General features: G+C 38.9%; 2 protein-coding genes across 4 annotated transcripts in view; one reads left to right on the top strand and one right to left on the bottom strand.

Annotated features, from left to right (window-relative positions):
* The window catches only part of LOC138006797 (erythroid differentiation-related factor 1-like), a 35055-nt gene extending 31975 nt beyond the window's left edge, over positions 1-3080 (top strand). The window contains exons 26-28 of one of the 2 annotated variants that reach the window (XR_011123937.1): positions 1-114; positions 713-1505; positions 1658-3080. The exon at positions 1-114 is cut by the window's left edge and continues 54 nt beyond it. Coding sequence is in view for 1 of the 2 variants with exons in the window: in XM_068853363.1 (XP_068709464.1) it covers positions 1-114; positions 713-1318 (720 nt within the window). In the remaining variant the exon portion in view is untranslated. Of the gene's footprint in view, positions 115-712 lie in introns of both variants that reach the window. The other variant, XM_068853363.1, reaches the window with a different exon arrangement.
* Positions 3081-7812: 4732 nt separating this feature from the next.
* On the bottom strand, positions 7813-15231 carry LOC138006798 (ubiquitin domain-containing protein 2-like). Of its 2 annotated transcripts, none has more exons than XM_068853364.1 (3): positions 15006-15231; positions 14648-14875; positions 7813-9972 (listed from the first exon to the last, which is right to left on the bottom strand). In XM_068853364.1, the coding sequence occupies exons 1-3, from the start codon at positions 15082-15084 to the stop codon at positions 9575-9577; spliced, it is 705 nt and encodes a 234-aa protein (XP_068709465.1). In that variant the 5' UTR covers positions 15085-15231; the 3' UTR covers positions 7813-9574. The 2 variants fall into 2 exon arrangements, with proteins under 2 accessions (XP_068709465.1, XP_068709466.1); XM_068853365.1 differs by having other exon boundaries at positions 9429-9972; positions 15021-15217.
* Positions 15232-17500: the final 2269 nt, after the last annotated feature.

The raw sequence follows: 17500 nt of genomic DNA, 5'->3' as shown, positions 1-17500 counted from the left end.
TTCTACCCGACCTCAACGTGGTACTTCATGCAGTCTCCAACGAAATTGGGTTATCGGATTTTTTCGATACACCACCGTCTTGCTTCTCTTTACCACAATTCCTACAGAAATCAGGTTGGTCGTCTTAGTCATAAGATCTGTCTAAGGGTTTGATTTTGCAACATTGTACTTCGTTCCTCTTTGCTTGAAATCGGTGACAACTTGGGTTTCATCGGCTTTATCGAGAGGTTAAACACAGAATGCTCCAGATGAAAGATTGAGTTTTCAATCAATCGTTGGTGAAGTGACAAGTAAATGTGCTTACTAATGATCACGAAGAAGACCGAGATAAGCGCGGCAACTCGACAAATGAAAACAAAGCGCGTTGAAGTGTGGGAAAAGTGAGACGAAAGTGTCCAGGACAATCTTGGAAGGGAGACAGAAAAATTTTCTTTTTTTTCCTTCCTAGTACCTTGTTTTTGGGCTTTTTGCGGTGAAGAAAAAAAACGCAGTGAAAGTCAAATACGTTGTAAACTAAACAAGAGCGACGTGTCATGCAGTTACATGGCCGAGTGTACGCACTTTAAAATAAACTGAAACACAACTCAGCTCAAGGGAGATTAAATGGAGCAGTCTGTGTAGTAGATCGGGGGGGGGGGGGGGGGGGGGGGTTGGATATTGGGCCAAGACGATCGGCTATAACCAGGACGTTCTTGATCATTGTTGCCCTTAGGTTGTTGACCAGTCAAAGAAAAAAGCGCGATCGCTCGCTGAGCTTCATTATGGCAAGGCTTCCTCGTGTGTACGAGCCGAACATTATCCCTGTGAGTACATACGAATCTGCTTGGAACAAGTTGCCATGTGTGAATACAATGTTACTCATCACGGTGGCTCAGCGGCAGCTATCCGGGCCTTACAATCCGCTTTGGAGCATTTGTTTGTATCTAAAAATGCTTTGAAATATGCGGCGACGTTAAAGGAAGACAAAGAACCTAAAAGCCCTTGCGAACGAAGCGCAAACATGGCGGGAACAGTAGAGGGTAACGAAAGACCAACAGACTGTAATTTGGAAACGAATTTCGATGAGTTGCGCAACTTGGTCCCGATCATTGAAACCCGTCTTATGAATGTCTTGAAAGAACTAGTGAAGGCGCACACAGCGCTGAAAAACAAAGGGAAAGGAAATAAGGACTTCGGAGGGCTTGACACGGCTAAGCGGATGTACTCTGTGGCTCTACGAAGGAGCGGTTCAAAGACAAACGAAGATGTTTTCGCGAAGTGTCAAATAATAGCAGAGACGATTGAGAACTTGGAACAAATTAAGAAAGAGGCTAGTTGATAGTTTTAGTTGTATTCCCTTGCTACAACGACGAGGGGGCTGTTCCAGAGCAATTGATGTCCGGGAGGTGTTAAAAGCTATGAAGCGAACTGGGAAATTGGAAACTGTCAAGTTACTTGTGTTATACTTTGGTGCTTGGAGAATTGTTTTTGGTACAAGGAGAAAGAGCGTTGCGTTGAAGAATATCGTTAGAGAGGAAAAGGCGATCCAGGGCGAGCGACCAGTCAATAAAGATATTTCACAGTACAACAAATTTGAGTTGAGTTTTCGGTGAAAAGTATCGAAGCATTCAGTACGTGAAACATTGCAAGAATATCGAAACTTTAAAACACGTGCCAGTTCTGTCAAGACACGTTTATCTCGCAAAAAAGCGATCCATATCTACAAAGAAGCAGTTAACATTGAGACTGTATTGGGTGACGAACATCCGATCTAATCTGATCACACGAATGCGACTTGCAAACAAGTCATTGAAACACAAGAGTGGGTAAAAAAGAAGAGGAAGAACAAGAAAGACGAAAAGAATATCTGCCCGTCCAAAGCGCTCAGGAGATGTCGGCTTCCCTTCCGCCCTTCCGGTTCCTAATGAAAACATGGAAAATACCTGTGAACAAGCGTTACTTTTCATATCAACTCCATGTTATGTGTGGTACACTTTTTTTCTTTATATATTAGGATATCTCTTTATATATTAGGATATCCTCTCTATGGACTCTCCAACCGTAAACCATCAAAAAGATACTTTTGTCCACCTATTACAGCCGCGAACGAGATTGTTGAAATCGTGAAATCACGATAGCAGAGATTTGCATTTCGTTGACGTAACCGTTGCTTAGTAGCGCGAGATTGGGGAAATTAGGAAACGACGACGGCTACGACAGCGATAGAGAGGTTTTCAATTGAGTGTCGAAAGTAATTAGCGAATTGCTTTGGTTTTGCATTACTTCGCTCATTGATTGGTTCAAAGTTCTCGCGTCACTTTTTCAACCAATCAGAAGTGAAACCCAAACCAATCGTGGCTCGCGCGTGCACATTTTCCCGCGCTTTGTGTAGCCTACGTGTAATTACTTCGAGTTTTGATTGGTTTACTGGATTGTCTCCGTCCTTTCTGATTGGCCGAAGTAGTTACTTTGGTTTTGGTTTTACGGCACTCGATTGAAACTCGCTCTAACTCGACAAAATAATAATATGATTGGTTAGAGGAGCACACAGAGCGCTTTTCAAATGACTGTCGAAAGTATTTCCTCGATTGCAATTGCTACGCTCAGTGATTGGCTTAAAAATCGCGCGCCAGTTTTTCAAACAATGAGAAGTGAAACAAACCAATTGCGACTTGCACGTGAAGATTGTTTACATTACTCATTAACACGAGTCGAAGAGAGATAACTTTGGATTTTGCAAAAGTAAATTGTTTTAATGTAACCCAAAATCATTCAGATAGTCAAAACTTCCTATTTATGATCCATTTCCTTCGCTTCTGTGCTTGTCAACATTAAGACTTGCGGTACTTCAGGGTCACGTGTTCACAAGTTTGTCTCTGCATCTCATGGATGTTTGTATTTTCAATTACAAACTTTGTTTTGATTGGCCACTCTACCTCACCGTGTAAATAGTTCACCCCGAAGTCAAAAATAGATACGTTTCGTTTCTGAGGAAACGAAACAAAAAGGAACTTCCACTAAGTTTAATATGGTAGTTTTACTGTTACTAGCCCTAAACTTTTAAGCAGTGCAAAACAAAATTAAAACGGAAGTAACGACAAGATAGTTGAGTTTTTCTTTAATACATTTACTTCGGCCATCGTATATGTTATAACTCTACTTGGCGTATCACTCCGATCCCTCCTGATCCTTCCTGACGGGTAGTGGGTAAAAGCCCGATACTCGGGTTACCCCCGAAGGTTTTGAAAAGGTACAGAGGGTAGAGGAAAAGCTATTGTAGACTAAATGTCTGGGAATGTTTGACGGTTCAAACATCGAACTTCACACGTTTTCGCTCATTTGCAGTAGATTCGGTAGAGGTAAACTTCGACGTTTGAACCAGGCCTAAGCTTACTTTCATTTGGTGAAGTATGGGTCATAACCATTGTCGTTATTTATGGCAAAAAAGTAGTGCACCAACAAGCAAACATTTCAATAATGTTTTATATTCTTATCATGCAAAAATATTAATGTGAATGGTTGCTCATTTTCACCACTTTGGTTTAATTTTTAAAAGAACAAAAAACTTGTATTACTTTCTCTATATTTACAACATCTCCTGCTGTTAAGTCTGAAACATACCATAGTCTCACCAAGAAACTTCCTCCATATCTGGGTCCCACTAGCTTACTTTCATTTGGTGAAGTATGGGTCATAACCATTGTCGTTATTTATGGCAAAAAAGTAGTGCACCAACAAGCAAACATTTCAATGTTTTATATTCTTATCATGCAAAAATATTAATGTGGTTGCTCATTTTCACCACTTTGCTAAGTAGCGCGAGATTGGGGAAATTAGGAAACGACGACGGCTACGGCAGCGATAGAGAGGTTTTCAATTGAGTGTCGAAAGTAATTAGCGAATTGCTTTGGTTTTGCATTACTTCGCTCATTGATTGGTTCAAAGTTCTCGCGTCACTTTTTCAACCAATCAGAAGTGAAGCCAAAACCAATCGTGGCTCGCGCGTGCACATTTTCCCGCGCTTTGTGTTGCCTACGTGTAATTACTCCGAGTTTTGATTGGTTTACTGGATTGTCTCCGTCCTTTCTGATTGGCCGAATTACTTTGGTTTTGGTTTTACGGCACTCGATTGAAACTCGCTCTAACACGACAAAATAATAATATGATTGGTTAGAAGAGCACACAGAGCGCTTTTCAAATGACTGTCGAAAGTATTTCCTCGATTGCAATTGCTACGCTCAGTGATTGGCTTAAAAATCGCGCGCCAGTTTTTCAAACAATGAGAAGTGAAACAAACCAATTGCGACTTGCACGTGAAGATTGTTTACATTACTCATTAACACGAGTCGAAGAGAGATAACTTTGGATTTTTCAACAGTAAATTGTTTTAATGTAACCCAAAATCATTCAGATAGTCAAAACTTCCTATTTATGATCCATTTCCTTCGCTTTTGTGCTTGTCAACATTAAGACTTGCGGTACTTCCGGCTCACGTGTTCACAAGTTTGTCTCTGCATCTCATAGATGTTTATATTTTCAATTACAAACTTTGTTTTGATTGGCCACTCTACCTCACCGTGTAAATAGTTCACCCCGAAGTCAAAAATAGATACGTTTCGTTTCTGAGGAAACGAAACAAAAAGGAACTTCCACTAAATTATGGTAGTTTTACTGTTAGTAGCCCTAAACTTTTAAGCAGTGCAAAACAAAAACAAAACGGAAGTAACGACAAGATAATTGAGTTTCCATCGTATATGTTATAACTTTACTTGGCGTATCACTCCGATCCCACCTGATCCTTCCTGACGGGTAGTGGGTAAAAGCCCGAGTCAATTGTGGACCATCAAAACAACTGCTACACAAGTCTATCAAATCTTCCTGCTTTGGCAAAACGAAGTACTCAACAGTTGTTTGCATGCAAGTAGTGTGTATTGATGATATACGTGTAGATGCTACGTCACGCGGCATTTCAAAGAGAAGAAATGAGAAAATGGATTCCTCCTATCCCTACCCCTCCCACCCTCCTAAAAAATCACTGACGTGTAGTCGCATGAGGCGATGACCGCCGTTAGGGAGCTTACGAAACGAGGACGACGACGGCTACGAGGACTTCATTTAAAAATACAAGTTCGCGTTATTCACATCACTACGAAACTATTTCATGTCGTTTCGCGTTAAAAATGTGTAGTAACTGTCGAGGAATTAAACTGGTATGACTCGGTCGGAAGCGTAGAGAGAGAACTGAAAATTGATCGTCATGTGCTAACGTCCTCCACAGAACCTTGAATTTGGTCATTTCACGTCGTCATTTAGGAGATGACGGCAGAGAAATGTACCAAAATGTAAAACGCACGTGCAGAGCGTGCAGAGCAATTGTTTTTGCTCAATAAAGCTATTGTTTTGTAGCGTCGTCGTGTCCGTCGGCGTCGTCGTCGTTTCGTAAGCTCCCTATTGTGCCGTCACCGAAATTGGGGTACATGTAATGGGGGAGCTTAATATTTCATTAATTTTGACATGCCCAAGATATGTCGGCGATCGTGTCGCATATCATATGGAAACCAGGCTTAAGCGTTGCAAGCATTTCTCGTGTAAGTTTTGGCAGCAAATCCAAAAAGATCTTTACTGGGAATGTTTGACGGTTCAAACATCGAACTTCACACGTTTTCGCTCATTTGCATTAGACTCGGCAGAGGTAAACTTCGACGTTTGAACCAGGCCTAAGCTTACTTTCATTTGGTGAAGTATGGGTCATAACCATTGTCGTTATTTATGGCAAAAAAGTAGTGCACCAACAAGCAAACATTTCAATTATGTTTTATATTCTTATCATGCAAAAATATTAATGTAAATGGTTGCTCATTTTCACCACTTTGGTTTAATTTTTAAAAGAACAAAAAACTTGTATTACTTTCTCTATATTTACAACATCTCCTGTTAAGTCTGAAACATACCATGGTCTCACCAAGAAACTTCTTCCATATCTGGGTCCCACTAGCTTACTTTCATTTGGTGAAGTATGGGTCATAACCATTGTCGTTATTTATGGCAAAAAAGTAGTGCACCAACAAGCAAACATTTCAATAATGTTTTATATTCTTATCATGCAAAAATATTAATGTGAATGGTTGCTCATTTTCACCACTTTGGTTTAATTTTTAAAAAGAACAAAAAACTTGTATTACTTTCCCTATATTTACAACATCTCCTGTGAAGTCTGAAACATACCATAGTCTCACCAAGAAAGCTCTTCCATATCTGAGTCCCACTAGTTTACTTGAAAAGGTGCCAAAATCATTATTCACGAAGGGTGAAGGGGAAATAATTTGAACATCTCCCAATAAACTCAAACTTATTGGTAGAGCCACAACACCATGTACAGATTAATAGATGATAAATCCACTTTCATCTGAATCAACAAAAATGACTTGTTTACTACATAACTGAAATCCCTTGGTGAGGTAACCGGTTGTAACTGATGGAAAATTTAAAGTCAAAAATAAGCATTGCTGCCTTAAATAAAATTCTTTCACATTTTAAATTCATCTTAAAAATACAACGCCTTGCAGTCATTCTAAGAAGAAACATGAAATTAACGTTGTTGAAAATTGCACAAACAAGACCATCCTCTCTTATCGCTAGGGGTTCATTCCACATGCAGTAGAGAGATTTAGCATTGCATTTATGAGAAATAGGGAACAGCTGGTTACTGCTTGTCATAACAGTGCAAAAATTCTCTTGTTCTAAACTCTTTTGAGGCATTGAGCTGTGTTTGCAGCTAACACTGAGGCAAAAAATTACCCAAAATCAAACAAGTTTTATTTTTTGTTTTGGCATAGTGCAACTTTCAGTAGTATGTTTGCATTTGAATGAGGCTAAATCTCTCTAATGTTGAAATTGCGTTAACTATACAGATCAATTAGATAAGTATAATCCCTTTTCATCTTTGAAATAGTGACAGAGAATAACCGTTTCATTGCCAAGATCAAAACGTTCATTCTCCTAACTAGTTCCTTATATTTCTTTGTTGGGTCGTCATGATAATTTAATGTTATAACAAGATCACACCTCTTAAGCTGATAATAATCTTCATTCTCAGGACCTACATGTAAGTGAATGACATTTCTTAGAAATTGTGAGAAGAATTAACATAATTTTTATTGATGAATGCTGGGAGTCAAAGGTTGACCCTTTCACTCATAAAGTGGCTCCCATTGACTTATAAAGTTGTCTTGCATCAGATATAACAAAAGGATTAAAAGGGGACATCGACATCCCCTAAACTGGCCTCATTGACAGTAAATCATTTGGCTTTAGACAATCGTTAGTTGTTGTCCTTCAGTAGCATATTGACAGTAATGATTCCAAGTTCGACTGAGGCCTAACACTACTGTGGAGTTTTTTATACCCAATTATTCCATCAGAGATCAACCCTAGTATTGGAATTGGGCCCACACAAGGACAGAGAAAAACTCTGACCAGGGTGGGATTTGAACCCACGACCTTCAGATTTGATCACCGTTGCTCTACCGACTGAGCTACAAGGCCAGAACGGGAGCAGGTTGTGGGTATGTGAGATATTATTCACAAGGACAAGTTTGGCCAGGCCCAAGCCTAATTTAGATAATCGTTAGTTGTTGTCCTTCAGTAGCAATTATTGACTGTCACTCTTGGAAGGGATTTAAAAACAAGCCTATAAAATGGGAGTTCGGGTATTGTGCCATTTAATAACTTGCAGACACAGAAGGTCAAATTCCAAGTGACAATTTGGATTTCATAATTTGCTTTCATCGCTGGAGCGAAATGGTTAATATCTTACATAGAGCATTGTGATTGGGTAATTTTTTATCAACAGACTGTTTCTTTTTTTTATGGTTTGCCAACTGTCACTCCACACATAATTGGAAGCAGCAAAAAACAAAATCATTGCTTGAAAAAAGAAGTTTAGAGTTCTCATACTTACAAAAGACACAAAGTTCACCTAACTTTTTTAAGTGCTACTATGGCCAAAAATTCAAATTTCTAACTTGAATTTCAAAACTATGCTAACTAAACACCAAGCAACCAAAGTTTTAAGCCTTGATTTCAAAAAGACACCAGTCCTCTTTATTTTAACTGGAATTTTCCTATAATGGTTCGCCATTACTAATCTTAATCTTGAGAGAGCTGGATTGAGGAGAAAATGAAGTCAAGGAATGCAATGCATGTGTATGCCGCAGAATTAATATGCAGCACGGGAGTTTTGGGCTTCAGACTTTTAAACTTGTGTTTTGCATATACAATAAGCTGCATTCACACACTGAAAAAGTTAGCTAGTGAGCCTTTGACGTCACTTTTTATTGGATCCAACCCTCTGAGGTCCAATCGGTCAGTTTTGAACGTGAGTAATGGCTGACTGTGAAATCCAAGACTTATACTCAATGAAAATATCAAAGCTCAAAATTCTGCCAATACATACATACATACTTAATTGACCACTCCCCATAGGGGCTTTTCAGGGCCAATGAAACAACAGAACACAAAAACAACTGTTAAGAATCCCAACTGGCCGGAGGCAAACCAGTTGGCTATTTACAAGTGCAGCTGGGAAGTTGAACCAGGGACTACCAGGAACAAATTCAGCGAGTGGTCAGAGCGGGTCTTGAACCCGGGATCTCCGGATCTCAAGGCAAGCACCCTAACCACTGGGCCGCACTGCCTCCTCAGGTGTTAAACAAACACTGTCAAAATCTGAAGAAAAAAAGGAAGCAATTTTTTTATATCATAGTAGCACGTAAAGACAAACTAAGATAAAATTCTCCTACCTATAGCATCATACCGTCTCTCATTTCTCCTCTATATTTCTTTTTTTTATGGACTGACAACGAAATTTGACCAATTTAACAGTTTTTTTTTCCTTCTACCCCAAGCTAGTAACAAGCAAGGGTCACCACAAACTGCAATATTTTTTCTTCCTATTGTTAACGAAACCCTGCATTGTCATAACATTTCTCACTAGATTAAGTCACAGCACTAACTTTTATAGTGTATTAAAGAGGAAAAATGGTCCAAAAAAATATAACATTTTATGGTTACGACACATTTAGGTAGAAAGATAGTATCTAGGAAAATCTGATTAGGTGAACTTGCCCTAACTCCCCCCCCCCCCCCACAATATCACTTATGGGCATGCTTAATCTTTTAACGCCCAACATTGGCAATCGTGATGACAACATGATTTATTACGGTAGACTTCATAGCAGCAACCAGAATAATGGTGGCATGCAAGTACGAGAAGAACGTGTGGAAAACAAGGAGATTCCTCCTTTCCAGATTTTCCTCTTCCCTTCCATCTCCCCTCCTACACAGCACATTGCTATTATCTAGCACCTTACAGCACTAGTCAGTATCTTTCTCAACAAACTGCTAAATACCAGTAATCTTACTCTGGCTGACAGTAGACGACTAGTTGTGACAGGGAGACTTCTTGAGCAATTAAGGGTTAAAGAAGGGCACCACATAATTAGCTTTACTTAAAAAATAATTCTCTTTTGTATACTTATCATTAAATAACTACTAACTACAATATCAGAAGTCCAATGAACTTTCCACTGGCTTTCTAGTTCTCGACAGGGGTCGGTTGTGGCAAAATAACTTGTACAACATAACCTTTTGGGATTTTTGCTTCTCCTATCGTCGTCTTGTCTGTGAGCATTTTGCCGGCATAAAACCACCTCTGTTTTGATGGTTCAATTCCTTCCACCTTTTGCAGCTTTTTCTTTACTTTGAGCACAGTATCTGAGGTATATACAGACATTTTTAAGTCCTTGCCAGAAGACAAGCGAAGTTTAACATAAAGTTCATCTCCAGTTGGAGGAGTTTCATTTTCATCTTCATCCTCTTTTGTAGTCTCACCACTGACATCTTCATCTCGGATTAAATTTGTTGGCTTGCTTATACAGTAAACTGGGAGCACATATCTGTTGCCAAGCTCATCATAAGCATCTTGCAATGACCCTAAGTTATCAAAAAAATCAAAAATTGGTTATTCAAGCCATAAGTATGTGTCACACTGAGTTGTTTTCACTTGCTACTGGAATTTCCTTTGACTTTGAAGCTTCTTTCATTGAAAGCCAAACGGGCACCCTTAAACTCTTCACCTCTATGTATACATGTAGGTGCTCTAGTTAAAGAGGTTTTAACTATTCAAAGTCTGGTTTTACAAGAGGAAAGTCATTATAAGGATAACAGAACTCGCAACCTCTCTATGTACATTTGTAGCTTCCAAACAACACTTTGTCTGTCCAAATACTTCCTTGTCAAAAGATTATTAATTACAACCCACCCATGAATGTTTAGGGCGATTCTATCGGCTAATTTACGTCATGCGGTGCAAACTCACAGGACAGTTATCACGCAGTGACCTCTGTCATGCACCCCCAAGCATGGATATTTGTCCTGCAAAATGCTGTGGCGGTAATTTCAATTGAAAAGAAACAAAGCCAGCGGAAGAAAGGCAACAGAAGAATTTTCATTTTATATGGAAGAAAAACAAACTCGTTTTCTGGAGTCCAGTGATGGTGACATAATTTAAAAAGAAGGTCACAAATGCTGTTCTGGAAAGTACAAGAAAGTCAACAAAATATGTTGTCAACGTATTAGAGGGTGAAGAGAGTTAAGAGTAGACTTAAGTGATTTAATCCTACGCAAACTTAAACAGTCATTTTATAGAGCAGAGAATTTAATACACTGTGTTTACTAAAAATTACTATAAAATAAAGCAAGCATTCAAAGAAGAGAAAAATTCCTGCCACACCTGAAAACACTGTCATCAAGACTTTGCACATTCTGTCTTTTATGGTTGAAATTTCTTTTTCAGTAAGCAAAAAAGCACCTTGTTTTCAAGTTTTCAGCTCATAGTGAGAATAGACCAGTTTTGACATATTAAAATTCAGTCCTAAAAAATAAGCCTCTGGGGAATAAATATAAGGATTTGTATGAGCTTATTCCCCAGAGCCTCAAGATGATGCCTTTTGTTTGGGACTAAATTTTAATATCTCAAGATTTGAGTTTTAATTTCCTGAGACAGGCTTACTTTCTAGTCAAATTTTCAACAATGCATTGAAAAATTACAAAGCATCACCATCAGATCAACACTGGATTTTTACAAGCGTGATATGAAAATGGGAGGGTTATAAAATAAATAAAACCCTTTCTGGCTTGGTGGTACAATGTACATGTATGTTGGTTGATAATGTCCTTGGCTGAGAGATTTACCCAGCTTGAAGCTTTGCTTTTTGGTCAAATATTCATTCAGACACTGTAAGCCGACATACCAGCTGCCCGAAGGGGTTTATTTACTAAATAATCTGCTTGCAAATAATAATAATTATTGTTTGCAAACTTGCAGATAATTATTAACTAATCTGCTGATTTGACTGACTTCCACAATTAACTATGAGTTCTCGGCCAACCACATTCCAGATACATGTAAATCATACCTCTTACTAAAAGAGTTTGAGGTCCACAATTTGTAAGTTACAGACCATGTTTCTTTCCTTTGATTTATGGCCCAAGTGCAAAGTGTGCAGGCCATATATCAAAGGCAAAAAACGACAATCCACAAGCTACAGTACAGACTGAGAAAACAAGGTTTTGAACGAGACATCCATTGTAACTCTGAGGTAATCTGATGCACATGAAGGGAAACTAGTTGAAGTCAAGTGGAATATTCATATGATTGACATATCCATCAAAATCCAAAAATGGAATACGGTAAGGGCGCTGTTACACTGTGAAATGTTTTGTGCAACTTGTCTCGCAATGTTTTGGTGACACTGTGGTGGGACAAGTTGCACAAACCATATTTCACAGTGTAACAGCACCTTAAATCTTTCAGGCATTTTGAAAAAGTTGCTTGCAACAGTTTCATGCGTTTGTTACACATAAACAACATCCTCAACTAATTCTAAAAATGTTGCTTCAAAATTTCAAATTTAGCAGACCCAACAGTGGCTGCAATGTAGAACCCTGCCTGCTAAATTAGCCAATCATAGACCTACACTGTACTTCATAATGACCACCACATACAATATTCTTTTGTTTTAATTCTAATAAGCCTTTCTTACTTCACTATGAAGAGAAACATTCAAAAGAATAATTGTCGCACTATTGAATGTGATTTATGCCTTAAGGTAATTCCTTAGTATTGCATTGTGCATCCCTACTGCACACGATTTTCGCGTCATTAGCACGCTCGTGAGCATGTGCGCATACAAAACATAAGAGATTTCGCTCAAACTAAACCCGATAGCAAAATAAATGCTCCCTTTGCTCCTTTTCTCTCAAATGAGCACGGTGACCCCTGATTTTTTTTTCAGGTATTTGCTAAGAACAGTCTAATAAAGAACATATTTGAAGAAGAAAAAAAGTTTGATAGTAGAACATGAATTTTTTTTGGAAAACAGTTCCGTACTGGGTGTATTTTACCCATGCAAGGCGAGGACTTCAAGCTAACCACAGAACTGTCCCAAAAAGTGCACTATTCCCACAACCAGATAATCAAAGACAGCATAAATGAAGCAATACTGCTTATGTAAATAAAAGAAGCTTTATTTTCAAAATAAAATTTTGTCTCTCTGAAGTAACCAAGACTTAATTCTGTATGAAGGTGATTCGAATTTTTAACGCGAAAACAGCCGTAAAAATAAGAGCCTGCTGACGCATAAACAAGCACGATGATCCCATTTTTTTATTGCATTTTTTTAATGTTCATATCATGAATGTTAATTATGCCAAGTTTCCAAAAAAGTTTGATAGTAGAACAACTTGAATCAAGGGAATTACCTTAAGTGGTGCCATTTTAAATGATCGCATTTTTCCACTTAACGCCTACTCCCTCTGCAAATATTTCCTCGCCCCAATCTTCCACAGTTACCAAATCTAAGATGGTGGCTTAATACAAAAATGTGCACTCGCACGCCCAAAATACGCCTGCACTGCAGGCAACTCATTACATCATATTAATTATTTTTCTTATTTATACTTCCTCTTTACTCCAGTCCATCTGAAGTGACATCGTTTTTTTTTTGTTGTTGTTCTCTTTTATCATGATATTTGTGCCTCCCTCAATCAACTTTTTTTCCTTTAGACATAAAATCATTTATCCTGTCTCCTAGCTGGATTAGCTTCTTCGTAATTTTCAAGGGGGCATTGTACTTTTCTTAAGTCTTATTACTTATTTCATGTATCCCTATTTACATGTGGTACAAATAAACTATTTTTGTTATTGCTGTTGTTGTTGTTCCAGATTGCGGGCAGTAGGTCTAATTAACATAAAGACAAATTAGTGCAAAGGTCATATAATAATAATAATAATAATAATAATAATACAATGTACAATCTAAGTTAATAAATTACGCAAAAACAAATATTCACGGATATAAGACATAAATATGCCTCACCTTAAATTCCAGTTGTCTCTAGCTGTAAAATTCAATTACCTGGTTATTCTTTAAGAAACGGTCCAGATAAGAACGATAGCAACAACGGCAACGAACATGTTGGAATTCAATTGGTATGCAAAAAGGTGATAACTTTTCTATTGTCTGTACTTACTTCTGATTGGCTTAAACAGCAAAAGTTAACAAAACTTCATAAAAGCAGTATTATATTCATCCTTACTTTCCAACCATCTTCCATCTTTCATCTGGTCTCAGTTTAAATGAATTCCACAGAAATCGTATGTGGGGAACATGTAAAATTGTAAACGTTTCTTGGCTTTTGTTTTCAACTCTTGTGATTGGTCAAAATCTTTTAACACAAAAAAACACCCTTTCAAAGTGGGCTATAAATGAATTTTATTGCGTTAACGGCTTTCCTGAAGGTTTATGCATTCTCTATGTAAAAATGATAACATTCCTATGTGGGGAAAGCCCCGTTGCCGCATAACAAAGGAAATTGCTATCCATCTTACACGGATCATTACTTAAAAATAAACAGCAGAATTTAAAGTATAGCCATAACGAGAAGCAAGGGTAAAATGCTACAGGTGCCATTAATTTTAATGTAATGGGCAGATTTTTTACAGGCCTGGGAAGAGATGCCCTTATTATCGCCCCGGACGAGCTGGACGAATGTAGCTCTGTATTTTGAAAAAATATACAGTTCACATGTCGGCCCAGAAAGAAACCACGCAAGTTTCGAAAAGCGTTAACAATGGAGTAAATATTCCTTTTCTTCAAATATGGTTGTAAATTAAGGATGGGAAAATGAACGGTTCGAAACTTGGGCACCAACTACTGTGAATTTTGCGCAAAAAGAACCGACTAGCACAACAGAACAAGAGCTTGTGTTTTCGTTATATTTGTTTTAAGTTTCTGCATCACTCTTGTTCAAAACCCACCTCATACTGAAATGCTCTGACCAAAACATTCGATTCGACGATTCGCACGACATCACAATAATTATATTTGCTTGATAGCATGTATAGTAACATATCAGCAACAACAGCACTCATGGCATTTATTCAACGTTGAAAGACCCTTTAACGCTCTCAATAATATTGGGAGAAGTCTTGATTGAGAAAACAGACAAAACAGCAAAAATAGTTCTTGTGTGATTCGGAGATTTCGTTCGATGTGCTGCGGTCAACTTGGCACAGGAAAGAATTAATTTAATTTCGCAAACTCACCGGTTGGAAGAGTAATGTTTGCTCCATCTACGATAGCTTGAGCCCAAGTATGATCCTCTGTTTCGGCAGCCGCCCTTAGAGCATCCCAGATCTCCTTCCGACCTTCGAAAGCTGGAGCGGTTTCCCAAAACTCGTCTCGTTTACTTCGTAGTTGGCCTTCTGTAAGCGGCATTTCCGAAGTCCATGGCGGGCGTTCTTTCTTCAGAGGTTGATTTCGCCCCAGTGTAACTGCAATGAAAGCAAAACCAAGCATCAGTTATAAACTCCCTCCTTCCTCCACTTGAAACCAAACCAATCACTTTTATCACAGTGTTATGGCAAACGATTAGCAAGTGGTAGAAAACGGTGCATTAACAACCTCCGGGAGTACTACCGAACTGATCACTGGAACTGACGCGAACACTTGGATCTCGTGTTGTTCCCATGCAGCCGCCCATTTCGACGGCTAAAGAATAGCGTTACAGGAAAAGAAACTGAACTGTACCGCCTTTAAGGCGGGAACAGAGAGCTTTCCCTCCGATCCGAAGCAGTTGTTCTTCTCGACTCCGAGCTGACAAAAAATCCGTACATAATATTCGCTCAGACAGTGACGTCAAGGGTAAACAGAAACAGACATGCGTGAGTGCGTGTGATTTCCGATGTTTCTTTCAAACAAAACAGGAACACCAAACAAACGAAGAATGTGGAATGACGATGAGCATAATCACTAGTAATCATTTGCAAATTAATCAGTGGTTAGCTCGTGTTACAATGTAATCGGTTAGGCACATTCTTCATGTAATCATATGATGCATGATTGTACGTGTCGTGCGCGCGTGACACCATTTTGTCAAGGTGATGCTTATGGTGAGAACGTTTGATAAATAATTCTTCTTCTTGCCGTGCAGCCCACCTCCTTCTCATAAGAAGATTCTTGAGAATAAGAAGTGCAGGTGTAAACATGAAATAGATGTGCAAGCGTAAAATCAATCAATGTCAATGCAAGTGAGAGTTGGTCAGCGTCTATCACGAAAGTATAGACTTGAAGGTTTCTGGACTTGGGGTCCGGGGGGGAATTCCCATATAAAAAGGACGGGGGTGCTCGTCGTACCTTTAAGGGGTTAAAAAAGCAGTTTTGGTAGCTCTTACGTGTTCAGTCTCAAACGGTCCACAGCGGGAGCTTTAGTGGTACCTTTCAGGGCATTGAGCCGAAAAATTACAGAGTTAATACTCTGAAAAATTATGACAGGCGACATTTGATAATGAACTATTTTTTAATTTTGTCTACTTAAAACACATAATTTGGAACCTCTTAGGGGTGAAAAAATTTTATGCCACGCCCACAAGACAGGATCTTGGTACCTCTTAGGGGTTCTTTTCAAAATTTCTGACGAGCACCCCCGTCCTTTTTTATATGCCCCCCCCCCCCCCCCCGGGCCTGGGGCCAGCACAACAGAATGTAGTAGTTTATTCCAATTGCGAATCGTCCTCGTGAAAAACGGCATTTGATGGTATGTAGTACAAGCAAAGGGGACTTTTCAGCTACTACAATTAAGGTGTCTGGAAGATCTAGTCGTTGTTAGCAAAGGTTCTTGTGTGCCCAGGGCCACCACACCCTTTTTAATCTTGTGAAACATACACAGCGGCAGCACCATTCTTCTCTCGTAAAGTGACACCCATCCAAGTTGCTACAACATATCACTGATACTAGATGTATCATCACAGGCAACATTTGATAATTAACTATTTTTTAATTTTGCCTCAGTAAAATCCATAATTTCGAACCTCTTAGGAGTGAAAAAAATTCTATGCCACGCCCACAAGACGGGATCTTGGTACCTCTTAGGGGTTTTTTTCCAAAATTTCCGACGAGCACCCCCATCCTTTTTATATGGGAGTTCCCCCCCCCCCCCCCCTCCTTCCCGGGCCTAGGGACAGCACAACAGAATCTGGTAGTTTATTCCAATCGGGAATCGTCCTCGTGAAAAACGGCATTTGATGATATGCAGTACGAGCAAAGGGGGATTTTTAGCTACTACAATTAAGGTGTCTGGAAGATCTAGTCGTTGTGAGCAAAGGTTCTTGTGTGCCCAGGGCCACCACACCCTTTTGAATCTTGTGAAACATACACAGCGGCAGCACCATTCTTCTCTCCTAAAGTGACACCCATCCAAGTTGCTGCAACATATCACTGACACTAGATGTATCATCATATGATATCTGTTCACGGCGAAGCGAGCAGCCCTACGCTGAACCATTTCCAACTTGTCGATGTTCGTCTGTGCTATATCATGGTTGGGAGGGTAAAAGGGCACACTTAATTTGGAGCCTCGCTCTGCTGTGCGACCCCCACCACAGCCTGTTTCTCTGTTGTGGTGAAAGTGATTAAATAAAAATAAATTAAATAAATAAATAAATGTTCGTCTTTGTGTAGGGGTCCACACAATAGCGGCATGATTCAATGTGGGACGGATAAGTGTATTATATGCCAAGGTCTTACGAACAGGCGAACTAATTCTTAAATTTCTTCCAAGAAAACTTAAGGTTTTATTGGCCTTATCAAAGGTATGATTAACATGCTCGTTCCATCAAAAATAAGGCACAAACAGCAGTGATAAACATATTGAACTTTTTCATTTTGATAATGACTTGACGTTTCGTATGTGCTCTACATACATTTTCAAAAGTAACCGTTGAAATTTAAAACAGCTATTTATATATAACAAATCGGATGAGGGGACTGGAACCTAGATTAAGCAAACACTTAACAGCAAAATATATAATAATAATAATTATAATAATAATAATAAAAACAGAAAAGATTAATAAAGCATCAGCTTTTCACTTCCGACGTTGACGTTGAAAGCTGGCTCA

This window comes from Montipora foliosa, chromosome 6, assembly GCF_036669935.1.
Source record: "Montipora foliosa isolate CH-2021 chromosome 6, ASM3666993v2, whole genome shotgun sequence".
Taxonomy (NCBI): domain Eukaryota; kingdom Metazoa; phylum Cnidaria; class Anthozoa; order Scleractinia; family Acroporidae; genus Montipora; species Montipora foliosa.
This window is presented reverse-complemented; position numbering and strand designations above follow the sequence as displayed.